Raw genomic sequence first — 18,602 nt, 5'->3', positions numbered from 1 at the left:
AAACAAATGAACTCACAGACAGACTGGGGAATATGACATTACATACACAGAAGGTGATAGGGTAACAAAGTAAACACAAAGTGAACAGAGAAGCCCAAAGGCTAAGAAACTGGGTGTCTCCCTAGTATTAGGAATGCTCAGATGGAAAGAAGCAAGATGTAGTGATTTAATACGTAGAGAACCCGAAATGCTGTTGCTAAGGGCAACAGCAAAACCCTAGAGGGTTACCAACGGGTGTGGCAGTAAACTCCTTGGTCAGAGATGGAATAATAGACACAAGGAGAGTCTCCACAATCCTAGTCCTCACTTGCAGTGCACTGGTTCAGCTTACTGCCACTAAACTGACACCTGAACACCTTGCACAGTGAGAAAGGATTTTGGCAGGCAAGTCTGAGAATACAGCCGCAAACTTGCTAGGTTCACAGAGTAGCAAAAGAACCCCAGCAGGTTAAACGACTGACTCCAGTCTTACTGCTAGGTCTGGATTGGCAGAGTGTAATACCAAATCCCAAGGCCTATTTGCAGTAAGCAACAAACAAATACAAAGTTTACACAGTACTAGCTAGCTTTCAGGAACTGACTAACCAACAAAGATTCAGCAGCATCTGCCTAACCTGAGAAGAGGGTTTATATAGCAGGTGCTGTCCACGCCCCACTCAGACCTCACAGACTGTGAGCACAAAAACCAGCACCGGATCCCCTGCCGTGCACAGAGCCTGTAACCACTGCACAGCAAAAGACCCGAACCGGAGTATCAGCTACGCTCAGGTTACTCCGCTAGCACTTGTCTCCCGGTTGCCATGACGACGTGGCAGCACAGAGCAGGAGACCCTAACAGTACCCCCCCTCTGACGAGGGGTCAAAGAACCCCTACCACCGGGTTTATCGGGGAACTGCGAGAAGAAAGAGCGTAACAGTCTGGGGGCATGAAGATCACAACTGCGCACCCACGACTGCTCCTCCGGGCCATACCCCTTCCAGTGCACCAAAAATGACAGCCGACCCCGAACCATCTTGGAGTCAAGAATCCTTTCAACAACAAACTCCCTCTGGCCACGTATCAGAAGAGGGGAAGGTCTTCCACTGGAAGAAGGATTACTAATCGCCCGTTTTAAAAGGGAACAATGAAATGTTTTATTGATATCCAAAGAACGGGGTAGATCTAACTGAAATGCCACCGGATTGATAACCCTAGTGATCTTATAAGGACCGATGAACCGGGGGCCTAACTTATGGGATGGCTGTCTCAACTTCAAATTCTTGGTAGACAACCAGACGAAGTCCCCTAATTTGAAGCTGCAGGGTCTTTTCCGCTTATCAAAAACCCTTTTGGTCACTAATGACACAGACACAAGGGCATTCTTCACTTTCCTCCAAATACCTCTAAGGACCGAAACCACAGAGGAACCACCAGGCGTGGAGTCCAGGGGGTCAAAAGAATTGGCCTTAGGATGATGCCCATACACACAAAGGAAGGGAGAGATCCCTGTAGCAGAGTGAGCCGCGTTGTTATAGGCAAACTCCGCCATGGACAGATGAGCAACCCAGTCAGTCTGACACTTGGAGACATAACACCTGAGGAACTGCTCCAAGGACTGGTTCACCCTTTCAGTCTGCCCATTAGACTACGGATGGTAGCCTGACGACAAGCTGACAGAAATCTGGAGATCGGAACAAAATGCCATCCAGAATTTGGCCACAAACTGGGATCCGCGGTCAGAGACCACATCAAGTGGCAACCCGTGGAGGCGCACAACATGCAGCATAAATAATTCAGACAGGCGTCTGGCCGATGGCAGCCCAACCAATGGAACGAAGTGCGCCATCTTCGAAAACCTGTCAACGACAACCCAGATGGCTGTCATCCCCGAGGATTTGGGCAAGTCCACCACAAAATCCATTGAAATGTGGGTCCATGGCTTAGATGGAATAGAGAGTGGATGTAATGGGCCAACAGGAACCCCTCTAGGAGTCTTATTTCGGGCACAGATGTCACATGCCCGAACCCACTGATCCACATCCTTAGCCACCAAGGGCCACCACACCGCCCTAGATAGCAACTCCCGAGTTCTGGCAATACCCGGGTGACCTGCCGACTTCTTGGCATGGAATTCCAGGAACACTCGCTGTCTTAACCTAGGAGGCACAAACAAAAGACCTACCGGAAGGTCTGGAGGAGCCTGCTCCTGTGCTCTAAGGACTAATGACAAAAGGTCCTGGGTAATGCCCACTTTAATACATGATGGGGACACAATGGGCAATGGCTCCTCGGTGGTCTCCTGGATTGGAGCAAAACTCCGCGAGAGCGCATCAGCCTTGATGTTTTTTGACCCAGGGCGATATGTTATCAAAAAATTAAAGCGAGCAAAAAACAAAGCCCATCGTGCCTGCCTGGCATTGAGGCGCTTCGCTGACTCTAAATATGCCAAATTCTTATGGTCGGTGAGAATTGAGACCACAAACTTAGCCCCCTCAAGCCAGTGTCTCCACTCCTCGAGTGCATCCTTAATAGCCAACAATTCCCGGTTACCCACGTCATAATTCATCTCGGCAGGCGAAAATTTACGGGAAAAGTAAGCACAGGGATGAAGGCGATTATCAGACACCCCCATCTGAGAGAGCACTGCCCCAATACCCATCTCAGAGGCATCCACCTCCACCACAAAAGGACGCTCTGGATCTGGGTGTCGCAGCACCTTGGCCGAGACAAATGCCCTTTTGAGACGGGCAAAAGCCGCTTTGGCCTCACAAGACCAGTGAGCAACATCCGCCCCTTTCTTAGTGAGTGCCACCAAGGGCGCTACTATAGACGAAAATCTAGCGATAAATCGTCTATAAAAATTTGCAAAGCCCAGAAAACGCTGAAGCGCCTTCAAACTAGTGGGCTGCACCCAATCCAGGACTGCCTGTACCTTGGAACCCTCCATTTGGAAACCTTCTGCGGAGATAATATATCCTAGAAATGCGATTTGCTGAACTTCAAATTCGCACTTCTCCAGCTTCGCCCCAAGCCGGTGGTCTCTGAGTTTCTGGAGGACTAAGCGTACATGCTTCCGATGTTCCTCCAGGGAATGGGAGAAGATTAGGATGTCATCTAAGTATACAACTAAGAATCTATCCAAATATTCCCTGAGCACATCGTTCATGAAGTCCTGGAAGACTGCCGGGGCATTACAGAGCCCAAAAGGCATCACCAAATATTCATAATGCCCTGAGTGAGTATTAAAGGCAGTCTTCCATTCATCCCCCTCTCTTATTCGGATTAGATTGTACGCACCGCGTAGGTCAATCTTAGAAAAAATGGTGGCAGTACGAAGCTGGTCAAACAAGACCGAAATGAGAGGCAGTGGGTATGAGTTTTTAATCGTGATACGGTTCAATTCCCTGAAGTCGATGCAGGGTCGCAAAGAACCGTCCTTTTTACCCCGAAGAAGAACCCCGACCCAACTGGAGACTGTGAAGGTCTGATAAATCCCTTAGCCAAGTTCTCCTGAATGTACTCTGCCATAGCCTGAGTCTCAGGACGTGACAGGGAGTACAACCTGCTCTTGGGAAGCTTAGCATTCGGCAACAAATCAATGGCACAGTCATAGGGGCGATGGGGAGGTAGTACCTCTGCAACTCTTTTGGAGAACACGTCCGCAAAATCTGCATAACATCCTGGCAATCCTGGCAAACTTAGCTGTGAAAGCCTGACTGGAAGGCTCAATCAACTCCTGAAACAATCAGTACCCCAACTAAGAATTTCCCCAGAGACCCAGTCAAATTGAGGATTGTGGGCCCTTAACCAGGGTAACCCCAACACCAATGGGGCAAAAGTACAGACAGTCACATAAAAGGACAATTTTTCAGAGTGTGTGGCTCCAATAGACAAAGAAATCTGGCTAGTGCAAGAGGTAATTTTACCCTGGGATAATGGTTCCCCGTTTAACCCACAAATCTCAATTTCCGATGCCAAGGGTACTAAGGGAACAGAGTGTTTCAGGGCGAATTGGCGGTCCATAAAAACCCCGTCGGCCCCACTGTCCACAAAGGCCTCAGTCTTGACAGTTTGACCGAGGATCTTCAAGGTCACCGGAATGATAAAAGTCTTCTTGGGAAATTCTGACTTCTGGCCTGACAGGATATTTCCCATCACCCTCAGGCCCTGAAGTTTTCCGGCTTTTCTGGGCATGATACTACCACATGATCTTTATTCCCACAGTACAAACATAACCCCTGCTGTCTCCTCCGCGTCTTCTCACGCGAGGAGAGGCGGGTAGCCCCAATCTGCATAGGCTCCTCGGAAAATTCCTCAGAGTCTGAGGTTCCCTTGGGAAAGAAGGAAACCTCGGTCTCCCTTTCAAACCTGCGCTCTCTCAGCCATCTATCCACCCGAATGGATAACTGCATGAGCTGATCCAAGCTATCAGGCAAGGGATATTGTACCAGTTGGTCTTTTAACTGGTTAGAAAGACCTCTTCGGTACTGGTGTCTCAGGGCTGGGTCATTCCACTGGGTATCATGGGCCAACCTCCGAAACTCCGTACAATAAACCTCAACTGGCCTTCGCCCTTGCTTAAGGATCGAAATCTGAGCCTCGGCTGAGGCCGTCTTGTCAGGGTCATCATACAACATGCCCAGTGCCGTAAAAAAAGCATCAACACTTTTAAGCGACGGACAGTCAGGCTGCAACCCATATGCCCAGACCTGTGGGTCTCCTTGTAGCAAGGAAATCACTATGCCCACCCGCTGAATCTCCGACCCAGAAGACTGAGGCCTAAGCTGGAAATATAGCTTGCAGCTCTCCTTGAAACAAAAGAACTGCGAGCGATCTCCAGAAAAACGATCCGGGAGATTTACTTTCGGCTGCTTAACCCCTGAAGGTACTGCTGCTGCGGGAGCTCCGCCAGCGGCCTGCGAGGTGTGCATTTTAATGGACAAATCATTAAATTGTCGAGTCAGGACCTGCACCTGATCGACCACCTGTTGCAAAGTATTTTGAGGGGTATGCTCCATATTCCAACAAAATTTCAACAGGAGTATTGGGCTGCTGAATATGTTATGCACACCAGTGCCAGCAGGAATGTACTGGTGTCTGTACGGTGAGGGATGCAAAACAAATGAACTCACAGACAGACTGGGGAATATGACATTACATACACAGAAGGTGATAGGGTAACAAAGTAAACACAAACTGAACAGAGAAGCCCATAGGCTAAGAAACTGGGTGTCTCCCTAGTATTAGGAATGCTCAGATGGAAAGAAGCAAGATGTAGTGATTTAATACGTAGAGAACTCGAAATGCTGTTGCTAAGGGCAACAGCAAAACCCTAGAGGGTTACCAACGGGTGTGGCAGTAAACTCCTTGGTCAGAGATGGAATAATAGACACAAGGAGAGTCTCCACAATCCTAGTCCTCACTTGCAGTGCACTGGTTCAGCTTACTGCCACTAAACTGACACCTGAACACCTTGCACAGTGAGAAAGGATTTTGGCAGACAAGTCTGAGAATACAGCCGCAAACTTGCTAGGTTCACAGAGTAGCAAAAGAACCCCAGCAGGTTAAACGACTGACTCCAGTCTTACTGCTAGGTCTGGATTGGCAGAGTGTAATACCAAATCCCAAGGCCTATTTGCAGTAAGCAACAAACAAATACAAAGTTTACACAGTACTAGCTAGCTTTCAGGAACTGACTAACCAACAAAGATTCAGCAGCATCTGCCTAACCTGAGAAGAGGGTTTATATAGCAGGTGCTGTCCACGCCCCACTCAGACCTCACAGACTGTGAGCACAAAAACCAGCACCGGATCCCCTGCCGTGCACAGAGCCTGTAACCACTGCACAGCAAAAGACCCGAACCGGAGTATCAGCTACGCTCAGGTTACTCCGCTAGCACTTGTCTCCCGGTTGCCATGACGACGTGGCAGCACAGAGCAGGAGACCCTAACAAATATTTATAGTAAGTTAATACATTTTTAATATTAATAATACAATAACACCATAGAAAAAAGCGTAAGACTGGATGGCTGGCAGGGGGTTTGGAGGTTGGCTAGATTTAGGTTTATTTAGGGCAAAAAAATAAAAAAAGATAAACTAATTGGAGAATAACCATTATTAATGATATTATTTTGTTTGATTTAGATTTGGTTTATAGAAAATCGTATATATAATCTGTGTCTTTAAGCCATGGCAGTATATATAATGGGAGCAGGGTGTGCAGTGCACATTGGCACTTAGGTCCAGGGGGGTCCACACAGCACCTGCTGCAGCCATTATACATAATTACCTCTCCGGAGTCCCGTGTTGGCCAACACTGCAGAGCAGCAGAAATCACTGGGGAGCAAATGTACTAAGCCTTGAAGAGTGATAAAGTACAGATAGAAAGTATCAGCCAATTAGCTCCTGTCATTTTTCAAACACAGTCTTTAAAATTGACATTTAGAAGCTGTTTGGTTGGTACTTTCTCTCACTCCACTTTACTACTCTTCAAAGCTTAGTACAACTGCCTATGGGATAATGTTGCAGCAACCAATTTCCTGGTGATTAGCGCATGTGCAATAGATAAGTCACAGGGAGTGCAGCATGTGTGTCCAATGTTCCCGGAGACCTGCACAGTACCCTCTGGCACAAAGTCAGAGTTTACTATGCTGCCAGAGATGAGGGGGCCCTCACAGAGTCTGCACATAGGTCCTATCCTCTCAAACTGCCTCTGATTGAACTATTTTTCTAATCATAAAAAACATAAACTGCTGTGTGTAATAGGACTACTCTGCAGTCACACCTTCCCTGTGCTTTCTGTGGGTTATTATCAGAGGACCAGAATCCCTTAAACAAGAGCAGTTGTGTACACAATACAGGGTGATAACAAGCTCACATTGCGGCAGAACAATATGAAAGCTGTCTCTGCAGCAATAATGTTGGAGCTGCTCATGAAGAGACCGAAATGTGAATGTTAGGTACCAATACTATTGGTAATATGCAACAAAGTATATGGAAGAAGTCCACTGGGCAGACGCTGATAGAGGATGGCCTTTCTTTACAGATAAATTGTGGATTAGGAATTGTAAAACAAAGCTATCGAGCTGCCAGGGAATAGGGTGGGGAATTTATGTCACTGGGGCCAGTAGGGAGGGTAGGTCGGGGGCTCTATGTCACTTGGGGTATGGTGGGAAGTTTATGTCCCTGGGGTCTATGTTTCTGGGGCTGGAGGGGTGTGTGTGTGGGGGGGGGGGTATTTTATGACTTATCCCTGGGTAAGTGGGTAAGGTATTTTCCAGTCGTGGTGTTGGCAGGGGGGTGCTTGGCAACACATTTCTAAGCTCCTTTTTGTATAAATGGTTCAGCCAGGACCATGTCACAATGCTAATTGTCCAATGCCTACCTTAACCTCAGTCGATCTTGGGTAGTTTTGCAGGCTGCTCCTCTTGCTACTTATTCGTAGGACAAGTGAGACGCATACCAAGCAGTACTGAAGCAGGAATGGAGTGGCGTCATCACTGTCTCCCTGTAAAGACGCACAATCCCCAGCTACAGACTAGAAGCAAGGGGAGCAACCTGCAAAACTACCACAGATCTCCAGAGGTTAAGGTACGTAAGACATATCTAAGGTTAGATAGAGCATGTTTTCTTGTTCACCTCTCCGTTAGGGCTGATTAGCCTATTGTGCCCCACTGGACCAGTCCCGCCAACACTTCCCCGCTGCCCCGGCTGCTCCAGCTAAAAGGATAACGGAAGTGCCTGAGAGCCGAAGCAGATGTTAGCTTCCAGTTTGTGTTCCGCAGGTGAAAAAAAAACCTTGAAGTGCGGCAGTCAGGACAACAGATTAGGAATTAGCCCAGCCCAATGGACAGGGCAATTGCATGAGCCAAGTGATAGTTTATTTGCTATCCCGGTGGCCCAATCCACCCCTGAAAATTTTACATTTCTAAACACCTAGTAACGGCACGTTTTTGTTACAGAAAAAAAAAGCAATGACTACATTAGACTGTTGAAGTTTTAATTCGTTTACAAGACATGCTAAAAAAGGAATCCTATACTTGAAAAAAAAAAAAAATTCCTTACAAATACTGTATGACAAAAAAAACACACCACCCACAACAGGTGATAAAACTCCAGAGGAAGAGAGTGATCATCATGATAAAGAAAGAACAGTAAATTAAGCATGAAAATGGGAGAAAACAAAACACATTCTATTCAATTCATCCCTAAAAATGTACAAATTCTAGACATGACACCAAAATAGCACAGCATGTCTGTCCTATATGGTTTTTAATATTCACGAGTCATACGTAACTCAGTACTTACTTTTTCACTCCATGCCCACAGGCCAATTCCCAACAGTACCATACCAGATAACTATGGAGAAAAGAAAAACATAGCTCAGGTACAGTTACAAATAGGGTAATTAATGCCTCTCTCTAGGTAAAGACACAGATTGTACAGATTGAATCAGTCACTCATCATTCATTGCTGTGTGCACCATACCTGTTCACCACTGGCCTGCTAGGCATAGCAGCAAAGAATAGGAGATACAGCCCAACTTTCCAGCACAATCAGGAAAAACTGGTCCTCAAATCAGGACTGTCCAGCCTAGAGAGTGACGGATTGGGACTGAAATGACGGCGTTGGGGATGCCAGCGGACATAATACTGAATGTGGCATAAAGATGGTTTGAATCCCACCAGGGGTCTCCGGAGACCCGGCTTTCGAGATGATGGCGCCGGGATTGTGATCTCATTCGGAATCGCAGCATTACGAGCAGTGTTGGGATTCTTTGGTCCATATTTCGGCTGCCGGGATCCTAACCGGATCCCATAGGGACAGTTGAGGGAAGGTACTGTATTTCATTTTAAAGCAAAACCAAGTCACCGTACAATAATGATGGTATTAAAAAATAATGTGTCCTTTTTGTGTACATTTAACCCTGGGTGAGGCAGGACTTACCTTTTTCTATAATAGGATTTTGATACCTACCGGTAAATCCTTTTCTCCTAGTCTGTAGAGGATGCTGGGGTCCACTTCAAGACCATGGGGTATAGACGGTTCCGCAGGAGCCATGGGCACTCTTAAGACTTTCAATGGGTGTGAACTGGCTCCTCCCTCTATGTCCTTCCTCCAGACCTCAGTTATAGGAACTGTGCCCAGGGAGACGGACATTTCGAGGAAAGGATTTACTTTAATACTAGTGGTGAGATACATACCAGCTCACACCTCAACAGGCATGAACCAATTACAGCAACATGCTGAAACTAATAAAACACAACATGTGTAACTCTAATGAACAAAACTGCAGGTAAAGTACGCACTGGGACGGGCGCCCAGCATCCTCTACGGACTAGGAGAAAAGGATTTACCGGTAGGTATCAAAATCTTGTTTTCTCATACGTCCTAGAGGATGCTGGAGTCCACTTCAAGACCATGTGGTTTATACCAAAGCTCCAGTATGGGCGGGAGAGTGCGGATGACCCTGCAGCACGGATTGACCGAACTTGAGGTCTTCATCGGCCAAGGTGTCAAACTTGTAGAACTTAGCAAATGTGTTTGACCCTGACCAAGTAGCTGCTCTGCAAAGTTGTAATGCCGAGACCCCCCGGGCAGCTGCCCAGGATGAGCCCACCTTCCTAGTAGAATGGGCCTTCACCGACGCAGGTAACGGCAATCCAGCCGTAGAATGTGCATGCTGAATCGCACCTCTGATCCAGCGCGTAATAGGCTGCTTGGAAGCAGGACACCCAATTTTGTTGGGAGCATACAGGACAAACAGAGCCTCTGTTTTCCGTATCCTAGCTGTTCTAGTGACATAAATCTTCAAAGCCCTAACCACATCTAGAGACTTTGACTCAGTGAACATGTCAGTAACTACTGGCACCACAATAGGTTGGTTTATGTGGAAAGAAGAAACCACCTTTGGAAGAAAATGTTGGCGAGTTATCAACTCTGCCCTATCTTCATGGAAGATCAGGTAAGGGCTCTAGTGAGACAAGGCCCCCAATTCAGACACCCGCCTTGCGGATGCCAATGCTAAAAGCAACACCACTTTCCAAGTGAGAAACTTCAACTCTATCTCTTGTAAAGGCTCAAACCAATCCGATTGAAGGAATTGCAACACCACATTAAGGTCCCATGATGCCCCTGGAGGCACAAATGGAGGCTGGATGTGCATAACCCCTTTCACGAAGGTCTGAACCTCCGGAAGAGCGGCCAATTGTTTTTGGAAGTAAATTGACAAGGCCGAAATCTGGACTATGATTGACCCCAATTGAAGGCCCGCCTCCACACCAGCCTGCAGAAAATGGAGAAAACGTCCCAGCTTAAACTCTTCCGTAAGAGCCTGCTTGGATTCACACCAAGACACATATTTTCTCCAAATACTGTGGTAATGTTTCGACGTTACTCCTTTCCTGGCCTGAATAAGTGTGGTAATGACCTCCTTTGGAATACCCTTTCGGGCTAGGATCCGGCGCTCAACAGCCATGCCGTCAAACGTAGCCGCGGCAAGTCTTGACACACGCATGGCCCCTGCTGCGGCAGGTCCTCGCGAAGCGGAAGAGGCCGAGGATCTTCTATGAGCAACTCCTGAAGAAGATCTGGGTAGCAAGCCCTCCTTGGCCAGTCTGGGGCAATGAAGATTGCTCGAACTCTTGTTCTTCTTATGATCCTGAGAACTTTTGGGATCAGCGGAAGTGGAGGAAAGACATACACTGACTGGAACACCCACTGGGTCACTATCGCATCCACTGCTATTGCTTGAGGGTCTCTCGACCTGGAACAATATTTCTGAAGCTTCTTGTTGAGACGAGATGCCATCATGTCTACTTGAGGAACTCCCCAAAGACTTGTCACATCTGCGAAGACTTCTTGGTGGAGGCCCCACTCTCCTGGATGGAGATCGTGTCTGCTGAGGAAGTCCGCTTCCCAGTTGTCTACTCCCGGAATGAAAATTGCCGACAGAGCCTTTACATATGTTTTTCTGCCCAGAGGAGGATCTTAGTCACCTCTGCCATTGCCGCTCTGCTTTTCGTTCCGCCCTGCCTGTTTATGTACGCGACTGCTCTTACATTGTCCGACTGCATCTGCACGGGATGATCTTGAAGAAGTAGTACCGCTTGTTGAAGGCCGTTGTAAATGGCTCTCAATTCCAGAACGTTTATGTGAAGGCAGGCTTCCTGACTTGACCATTTTCCTTGGAAGCTTTCCCCCTGTGTGACAGCTCCCCAGCCTCGGAGACTTGCATCCGTGGTTACCAGGACCCAGTCCTGAATCCCGACCCTGCATCCCCCTAGTAGGTGCGAACTGTGTAGCCACCACAGGAGCAAAATCCTGGCTTTTTACAACAGGATTATCTTCCGGTGCATGTGTAGGTGGGATCCCGACCACTTGTCCAACAGGCCCCACTGAAATACTCTGGCATGGAACCTGCCAAACTATATGGCCTTGTAGGCCGCCACCATTTTCCCCAACAACCGAATGCACTGATGGATCGACACACTTGATTGTTTCAATAACAGTTTTACCATTTTCTGGATTTCCAGAGCCTTTTCCACCGGAAGAAATACTCTCTGAACTTCCGTGTCCAAAATCATTCCGAGAAAAGACAATCTTGACGTCGGTTCCAACTGTGACTTTGGAAAATTTATAATCCAACCGTGTTGTTGGAGTATGGACCGGGAGAGTGTGATGTTCTGTAGCAACTGCTCCCTGGATCTCGCCGTTATCAGGAGATCGTCCAGATAAGGAATTATATTGACTCCTTTTTGACGAAGGAGGACCATCATCTGCACCATCACTTTGGTGAATACCCTCGGTACCGTGGAGAGACCGAAAGGCAACATCTGGAACTGGTAATGGCAATCCTGAAACGCGAATCTCAGATAAGCCTGGTGAAGAGGATAAATGGGAACATGCAGGTAAGCATCCTTTATGTCTACTGACACCATGTAATCCCCCTCCTACAGACTGGAAATCGCTGCCTTGAGTGATTCCATCTTGAACTTGAACCGTTTCAAGTAGAGATTCAGATTGTTTAGGTTTAGGATCGGTCTGACCGAGCCGTCCGGCTTCGGAACTACAAAGAGGCTAGAATAAAACCCCTCCCCTTGTTGTGACAAAGGTACCAGGGCTATGACCTGATCCTGACATAATCTTTGAATTGCCGCTGTTACTGCCTCTCGTTCTGGAAGAGAAGCTGGCAAGGTCTATTTGAAAAATCGTCATGGGGGAACGTCTTGAAACTCCAGCTTGTACCCCTGGGATACTATCTGCAAAACCCAGGGGTCCAGGCCAGGCTGAACAGTTTCAGACGTGCCCCCACCCGAGCGGCCTCCCGCAAGGGAGCCCCAGCGTCATGCTGTAGATTTGGCAGAAGTAGGGGTTGACTTCTGCTCCTGGGATCCTGAAGCCGCTGTGGGCTTCTTTACCCTTCCCCTACCTGCAAAGAAGGGGGAACATTTTGCCTTTTTGTATTTATTGTGCCGAAAGGACTGCATTTGAGAGTGATATGTCTTTTTTGCCGGACAGGAGCATAAGGCAAAAAAGTCGACTTACCTGCGGTAGCCGCCGAGACGAACGCATCCAGTCCATCACCAAACAAGGCCTCACCTTTATACGGGAGAGCCTCCATATTCCGTTTGGAATCTGCATCCGCGTTCCACTGGCGAATCCACAACGCCCGCTGAGCCGATACTGCCATGGTAGCGGCTTGTGAACTCAAGAGTCCAATATCTTTCATCGCCTCTAGCATGTATGCGGCAGCATCTTTGTTATTCCCTAATTTAAGGAGTATCTCATCTTTATCAATAGTGTCAATTTCCAATGACAGGCTTTCTGACCATTTTTCAATAGCGCGACTTACCCACACGCAAGCAATTGTGGGCCTGAGCAGCGTACCATTGGCAACATAAATGGATTTCAATGTACTCTCCATTTTGCGGTCTGCTGGCTCCTTTAGTGAAGCCATGCCAGGTGCAGGGAGAATTACCTTCTTTGTCAACCTGGACAGTGCACTGTCTAACACAGGGGGTGACTCCCATTTTTTCCTGTCCTCTACCGGGAAAGGATAAGCTATCTGAATCTTGGGAATACGAAATTTCTTTTTGGGATTTACCCACACCCCTTCAAAGAGAGTATTGAGCTCGTGGGAAGGAGGGAAAGTGACCTTAGATTTCTTTTCTTTATACAAATAGGCCTTTCCCTGAGGTACAGGAGTAGCTTCCGTGACTTCCAGGACTTTCCTTATAGCCACAATCATATATTGTATACTTTTTGCCAATTTATGATCTATTTCCCTGGAGTCACTATCGTCGACACAGGAATCAGTGTCCGTATCAGTATTCACAATATCTGCAAACGGTCTCTTATGTGACCCAGAGGGGTCGCTTGCGTATGGAAGAACAGAACCCTAAAAAATCACATCTTCCACAGATTTTCTCCAGCATTCTGCATGAGATTAAGACTTATCTAATCTCTTATTGATATGATGCATACTATCACGTATTTCTTTCACCCATGCAGGCTCTTGGTGTGTCGGCAGCGCCACCACATTACAACTCTGTGTCCCTAAAATGGTTTCCTCCTGGGAAGAACTCCCTGCCTCAGACATGTCACACTCGTGTACAACACCCACACAGACACACTGGGACTTATAGGGGACAGACCCACAGTAAAATTTGTCAGAGGGACACAGTTTAGCAGCAGCCAGTTCACAACCCCAGCGCCAGTATCTAATGCCTGTGAACACAAAATACCCACTGACATGCAGCGCTGTTTTACACAGTAAACACACTTGTAAAGCACCAAATTCGCTTGTGCCCACCCCTGTTTTGCACCCTGATACTTGTAGTCAGAAGAGGAGGAGGACCAGCGATGTCTCTGCAGCCTGAGGAGAGAGAGAAAATGGAGCTGAGCAGTGTGCTGGCTGCCTGAGGAAGAAGCTCCGCCCCCGCAATGGTGCGTTTTTACCTCAGAGAGTTTACATAATATTTATACTGGCAGGGGTAGGTCTGTGCCTGGGCATCTTATGCCTCCTTTTAGCCAGTTTATATGGGTATTTTGCTGCCCAGGGAGCCCCCCCCCCGCCCGCGTCCTGCAGTGCCTGTGTCTGTGGACAGCAATGGCGCACTGCGCCACGCGGTACCTCAGCCATCACTTTACTTGATTGAAGATCTATCTTCTTACACTCACCTGTCTTCAGACTTCGGGCTCTGTGAGGGGGGTGACGGCGCGCTGTGGGAGTGAGCATCTAGACACGGCTAGCGTTCAGTACCCTTCAGGAGCTAATGGTCAGCCAGAAGCAGAGCCATGAAACTCTTCAGGGAGTTGGTTCCTACTTCTGCCCCCTCAGTCCCACGAAGCAGGGAGACTGTTGCCAGCAGTTCTCCCTGAAAATAAAAAACCTAACATAATTCTTTACAGAAAAACTCAGTAGAGCTCCCCTGGAGAGCATCCAGTCTGCCTGGGCACAATTCTAAAACTGAGGTCTGGAGGAGGGGCATAGAGGGAGGAGCCAGCTCACACCCTTTGAGAAGTCTTAAGAGTGCCCATGGCTCCTGCGGAACCGTCTATACCCCATGGTCTTGAAGTGGACCTCAGCATCCTCTAGGACGTATGAGAAATCTTGATTCTTAGATACCACACAAAAAAGGCCTGAGAAAAAAAAAAATTCAGTCACAGAAATGTGCCGCTAGCTGGCCAAGTTATCCTGGAATCTGCCACATTTACTGATTTACAATACTGAAACAGAATTCATAAGCTTTCCTTCAGTAAGGAAGTATCTTTGTTTTATTTAGCAAGAAATCATGTACAAATTATTTTTCAAAATCAAGTTTCACAACTGCAAATGTGTACATGAGAAAAGATTGCAACAGCTAGCACCCTATGCCTGATGAGCCACCACCGAGTGACATGTGACTTGCATGTGTCTTGTTTGACAGTGTATCCTTAAGCCTGTGAAAGGCATTTCATATAATTTTCAGACTATTCAGTATACTCATCTATGACCTATGGGTTAGCAGGAAGTCGTGCAACACATTAACCCCAAAAAAAAAGCAGCAAACTTAAGCTACACTTAACTAGAAATGCATGTTACGTTATTATAATAAATGTGATGCACAACAGAAGTGTTGCTCTCATCTAAATATGGCCGTAACTAGGGTGCTGCAGACGTTGCCTCAGCCACCGCACATTCAATCCGCAGCCACCCCTATTAGACGTCTATATGCGCCAACACGCTGTATACATTACAGCAGCAGGTAGCACTGTGAGAGTCTGTTCCCCACCCCACCGCTTCCTCTGTTGCAGTGCTCGAATAGGGACTCCCAGGTAATGGGAAGAAGTAATGTAAGCAGTATAGTTGCACTGGGTCCAGGGATGCCAGAGACAGACACACACACACACACACACACACACACACACACACACACAGATAAAGGGCTGCAAACATGATAGACCCATATAAATGCACATTTATACTAAAGAGGATGGTGTGCATTTAAATAATGCAAATAGTGTACTTCACAATTCTCTATTCAGTCATGTAATTACAGTTATTTAAGACTTTAGAACACAGCATCATTTTCAAATAGCATGCCTTACTAAAACAGGGCTTAAGAAATATATAGCTCAGCACTCTACAACAAGCAATTAGGCTCTGGTGCCCTCCGTGCCTTGATTAGGTAGTAGGAAATGAAATCAGCGACACTCTGAATTCTTGAAGAAAATATATATGTATTATGGCCACATTAAGGGACCAATGTTTCGGGGCCCACACGCCCCTTTATAAAGGTGCATTAACAGAAAAAAGTCAAAGCTTGCCACACACACACACACACACACACACACACACACATTACCCACCCGCACACACTTCTACTTGGCATAATGTGTATAAGGGGCCTTACTGTGGTGTAACATCTATAAGGGACTCTACTGTGTTGTGTAACGTGTATAAGGGATACTACTGTGTGGCTTGATGTACATAATGGCAGTACGGATGGTGTAAAGATTAGAATTACTGCCTCACAGCATTGAGGTCATAGTTTTGATTCCCACCACGGCCCTGTGTGGAGTTCATATATTCTCCCCGTACTTGCATGGGTTTCCCCCTGGTGCTCCGATTTCGTCCCACACTCTAAAACATATCGGCAGGGAAATTGGCTCACAATAAAATTAACCCTAGCATGAATGTGTCTGTGTATACATGTGACAGGGAATATAGTTTGTTAACTTCACTGGGGCATGGACTGATGTGAATGACCAAATATTCTCTGTAAAGCGCTGAGAAATAGAGTGCACTATATAAATAACTGGTAATAAATAAAAAAATAAGATTTTACTCACCGGTAAATCTATTTCTCGTAGTCCGTAGTGGATGCTGGGACTCCGTAAGGACCATGGGGAATAGCGGCTCCGCAGGAGACTGGGCACAACTATAAAGAAAGCTTTAGGTCTAACTGGTGTGCACTGGCTTCTCCCACTATGACCCTCCTCCAGACCTCAGTTAGGATACTGTGCCCGGAAGAGCTGACACAATAAGGAAGGATTTTGAATCCCGGGTAAGACTCATACCAGCCACACCAATCACACCGTATAACTCGTGATACAATACCCAGTTAACAGTATGACAACAACTGAGCCTCTCAACAGATGGCTCAACAATAACCCTGTAGTTAAACAATAACTATATACAAGTATTGCAGACAATCCGCACTTGGGATGGGCGCCCAGCATCCACTACGGACTACGAGAAATAGATTTACCGGTGAGTAAAATCTTATTTTCTCTGACGTCCTAAGTGGATGCTGGGACTCCGTAAGGACCATGGGGATTATACCAAAGCTCCCAAACGGGCGGGAGAATGCGGATGACTCTGCAGCACCGAATGGGCAAACTCTAGGTCCTCCTCAGCCAGGGTGTCAAACTTGTAGAATTTAGCAAATGTGTTCGACCCCGACCAAGTAGCTGCTCGGCAAAGTTGTAAAGCCGAGACCCCTCGGGCAGCCGCCCAAGAAGAGCCCACCTTCCTTGTGGAATGGGCTTTCACTGATTTAGGATGCGGCAGTCCAGCCGCAGAATGTGCAAGCTGAATCGTGCTACAGATCCAGCGAGCAATAGTCTGCTTTGAAGCAGGTGCACCCAACTTGTTGGGCGCATACAGGATAAATAGCGAGTCAGTCTTTCTGACTCCAGCTGTCCTGGAAACATAGATTTTCAGGGCCCTGACTACGTCCAACAACTTGGAAGCCTCCAAGTCTTTAGTAGCCGCAGGCACCACGATAGGTTGGTTCAGATGAAAAGCTGATACCACTTTAGGGAGAAACTGGGGACGAGTCCTCAATTCTGCCCTATCCTTATGGAAAATCAGATAAGGGCTTTTACATGACAAAGCCGCCAATTCTGATACACGCCTGGCCGAAGCCAAGGCCAACAACATGACCACTTTCCACGTGAGATATTTAAATTCCACGGTTTTTAGTGGCTCAAACCAATGTGACTTTAGGAAATCCAACACCACGTTGAGATCCCAAGGTGCCACTGGAGGCACAAAAGAGGGCTGAATATGCAGCACTCCCTCAACAAAAGTCTGAACTTCAGGTAGTGAAGCCAGTTCTCTCTGGAAGAAAATCGATAGAGCCGAAATCTGGACCTTAATGGAACCCAATTTTAGGCCCATAGTCACCCCTGACTGTAGGAAGTGCAGAAATCGACTTAGCTGAAATTCCTCCGTTGGGGCCATACTGGCCTCACACCACGCAACATATTTTCGACAAATGCGGTGATAATGGTTTGCGGTAACTTCTTTCCTAGCTTTAATCAGCGTAGGAATGACTTCCTCCGGAATGCCCTTTTCCTTCAGGATCCGGTGTTCAACCGCCATGCCGTCAAACGCAGCCACGGTAAGTCTTGGAACAGACAGGGCCCCTGCTGCAGCAGGTCCTGTATGAGCGGCAGATGCCATGGGTCCTCTGAGATCATTTCTTGAAGTTCCGGGTACCAAGCTCTTCTTGGCCAATCCGGAACAATGAGTATAGTTCTTACTCCTCTTCTCCTTATTATCCTCAGTACCTTTGGTATGAGAGGAAGAGGAGGGAACACATAAACGACCGGTACACCCACGGTGTCACTACAGCGTCCACAGCTATCGCCTGAGGGTCTCTCGACCTGGCGCAATATCTTTCTAGCTTTTGTTTAGGCGGGACGCCATCATGTCCACCTGTGGCTTTTCCCAACGGTTTACAATCAGTTGAAAGACTTCCGGATGAAGTCCCCACTCTCCCGGGTGGAGGTCGTGTCTGCTGAGGAAGTCTGCTTCCCAGTTGTCCACTCCCGGAATGAACACTGCTGACAGTGCTAACACGTGATTTTCCGCCCATCGGAGAATCCTTGTGGCTTCTGCCATCGCCGTCCTGCTTCTTGTGCCCCCGTCGGTTTACATGGGCGACTGCCGTGATGTTGTCCGACTGGATCAGTACCGGCTGGTTTTGAAGCAGGGGTTTTGCCTGACTTAGGGCATTGAAAATGGCCCTCAGTTCTAGAATATTTATGTGTAGGGAAGTTTCCTGACTCGACCATAGTCCTTGGAAGTTTCTTCCCTGTGTGACTGCCCCCCAGCCTCGAAGGCTGGCA

General features: G+C 47.4%; 1 protein-coding gene across 2 annotated transcripts in view; it reads right to left on the bottom strand.

Annotated features, from left to right (window-relative positions):
• The window catches only part of TSPAN14 (tetraspanin 14), a 201,503-nt gene that overhangs the window by 70,975 nt on the left and 111,926 nt on the right, over positions 1–18,602 (bottom strand). For both annotated transcript variants that reach the window (XM_063958768.1, XM_063958767.1), the window contains exon 3: positions 8,289–8,339. In XM_063958768.1, coding sequence (XP_063814838.1) covers positions 8,289–8,339 — 51 coding nt within the window. The remainder of the gene's footprint in view (positions 1–8,288; positions 8,340–18,602) is intronic.

This window comes from Pseudophryne corroboree, chromosome 3 (assembly GCF_028390025.1).
Source record: "Pseudophryne corroboree isolate aPseCor3 chromosome 3, aPseCor3.hap2, whole genome shotgun sequence".
Classification (NCBI taxonomy): domain Eukaryota; kingdom Metazoa; phylum Chordata; class Amphibia; order Anura; family Myobatrachidae; genus Pseudophryne; species Pseudophryne corroboree.
The sequence above is the reverse complement of the archived record's forward strand: the minus strand, read 5'-3'. Positions and strand labels throughout refer to the sequence as shown.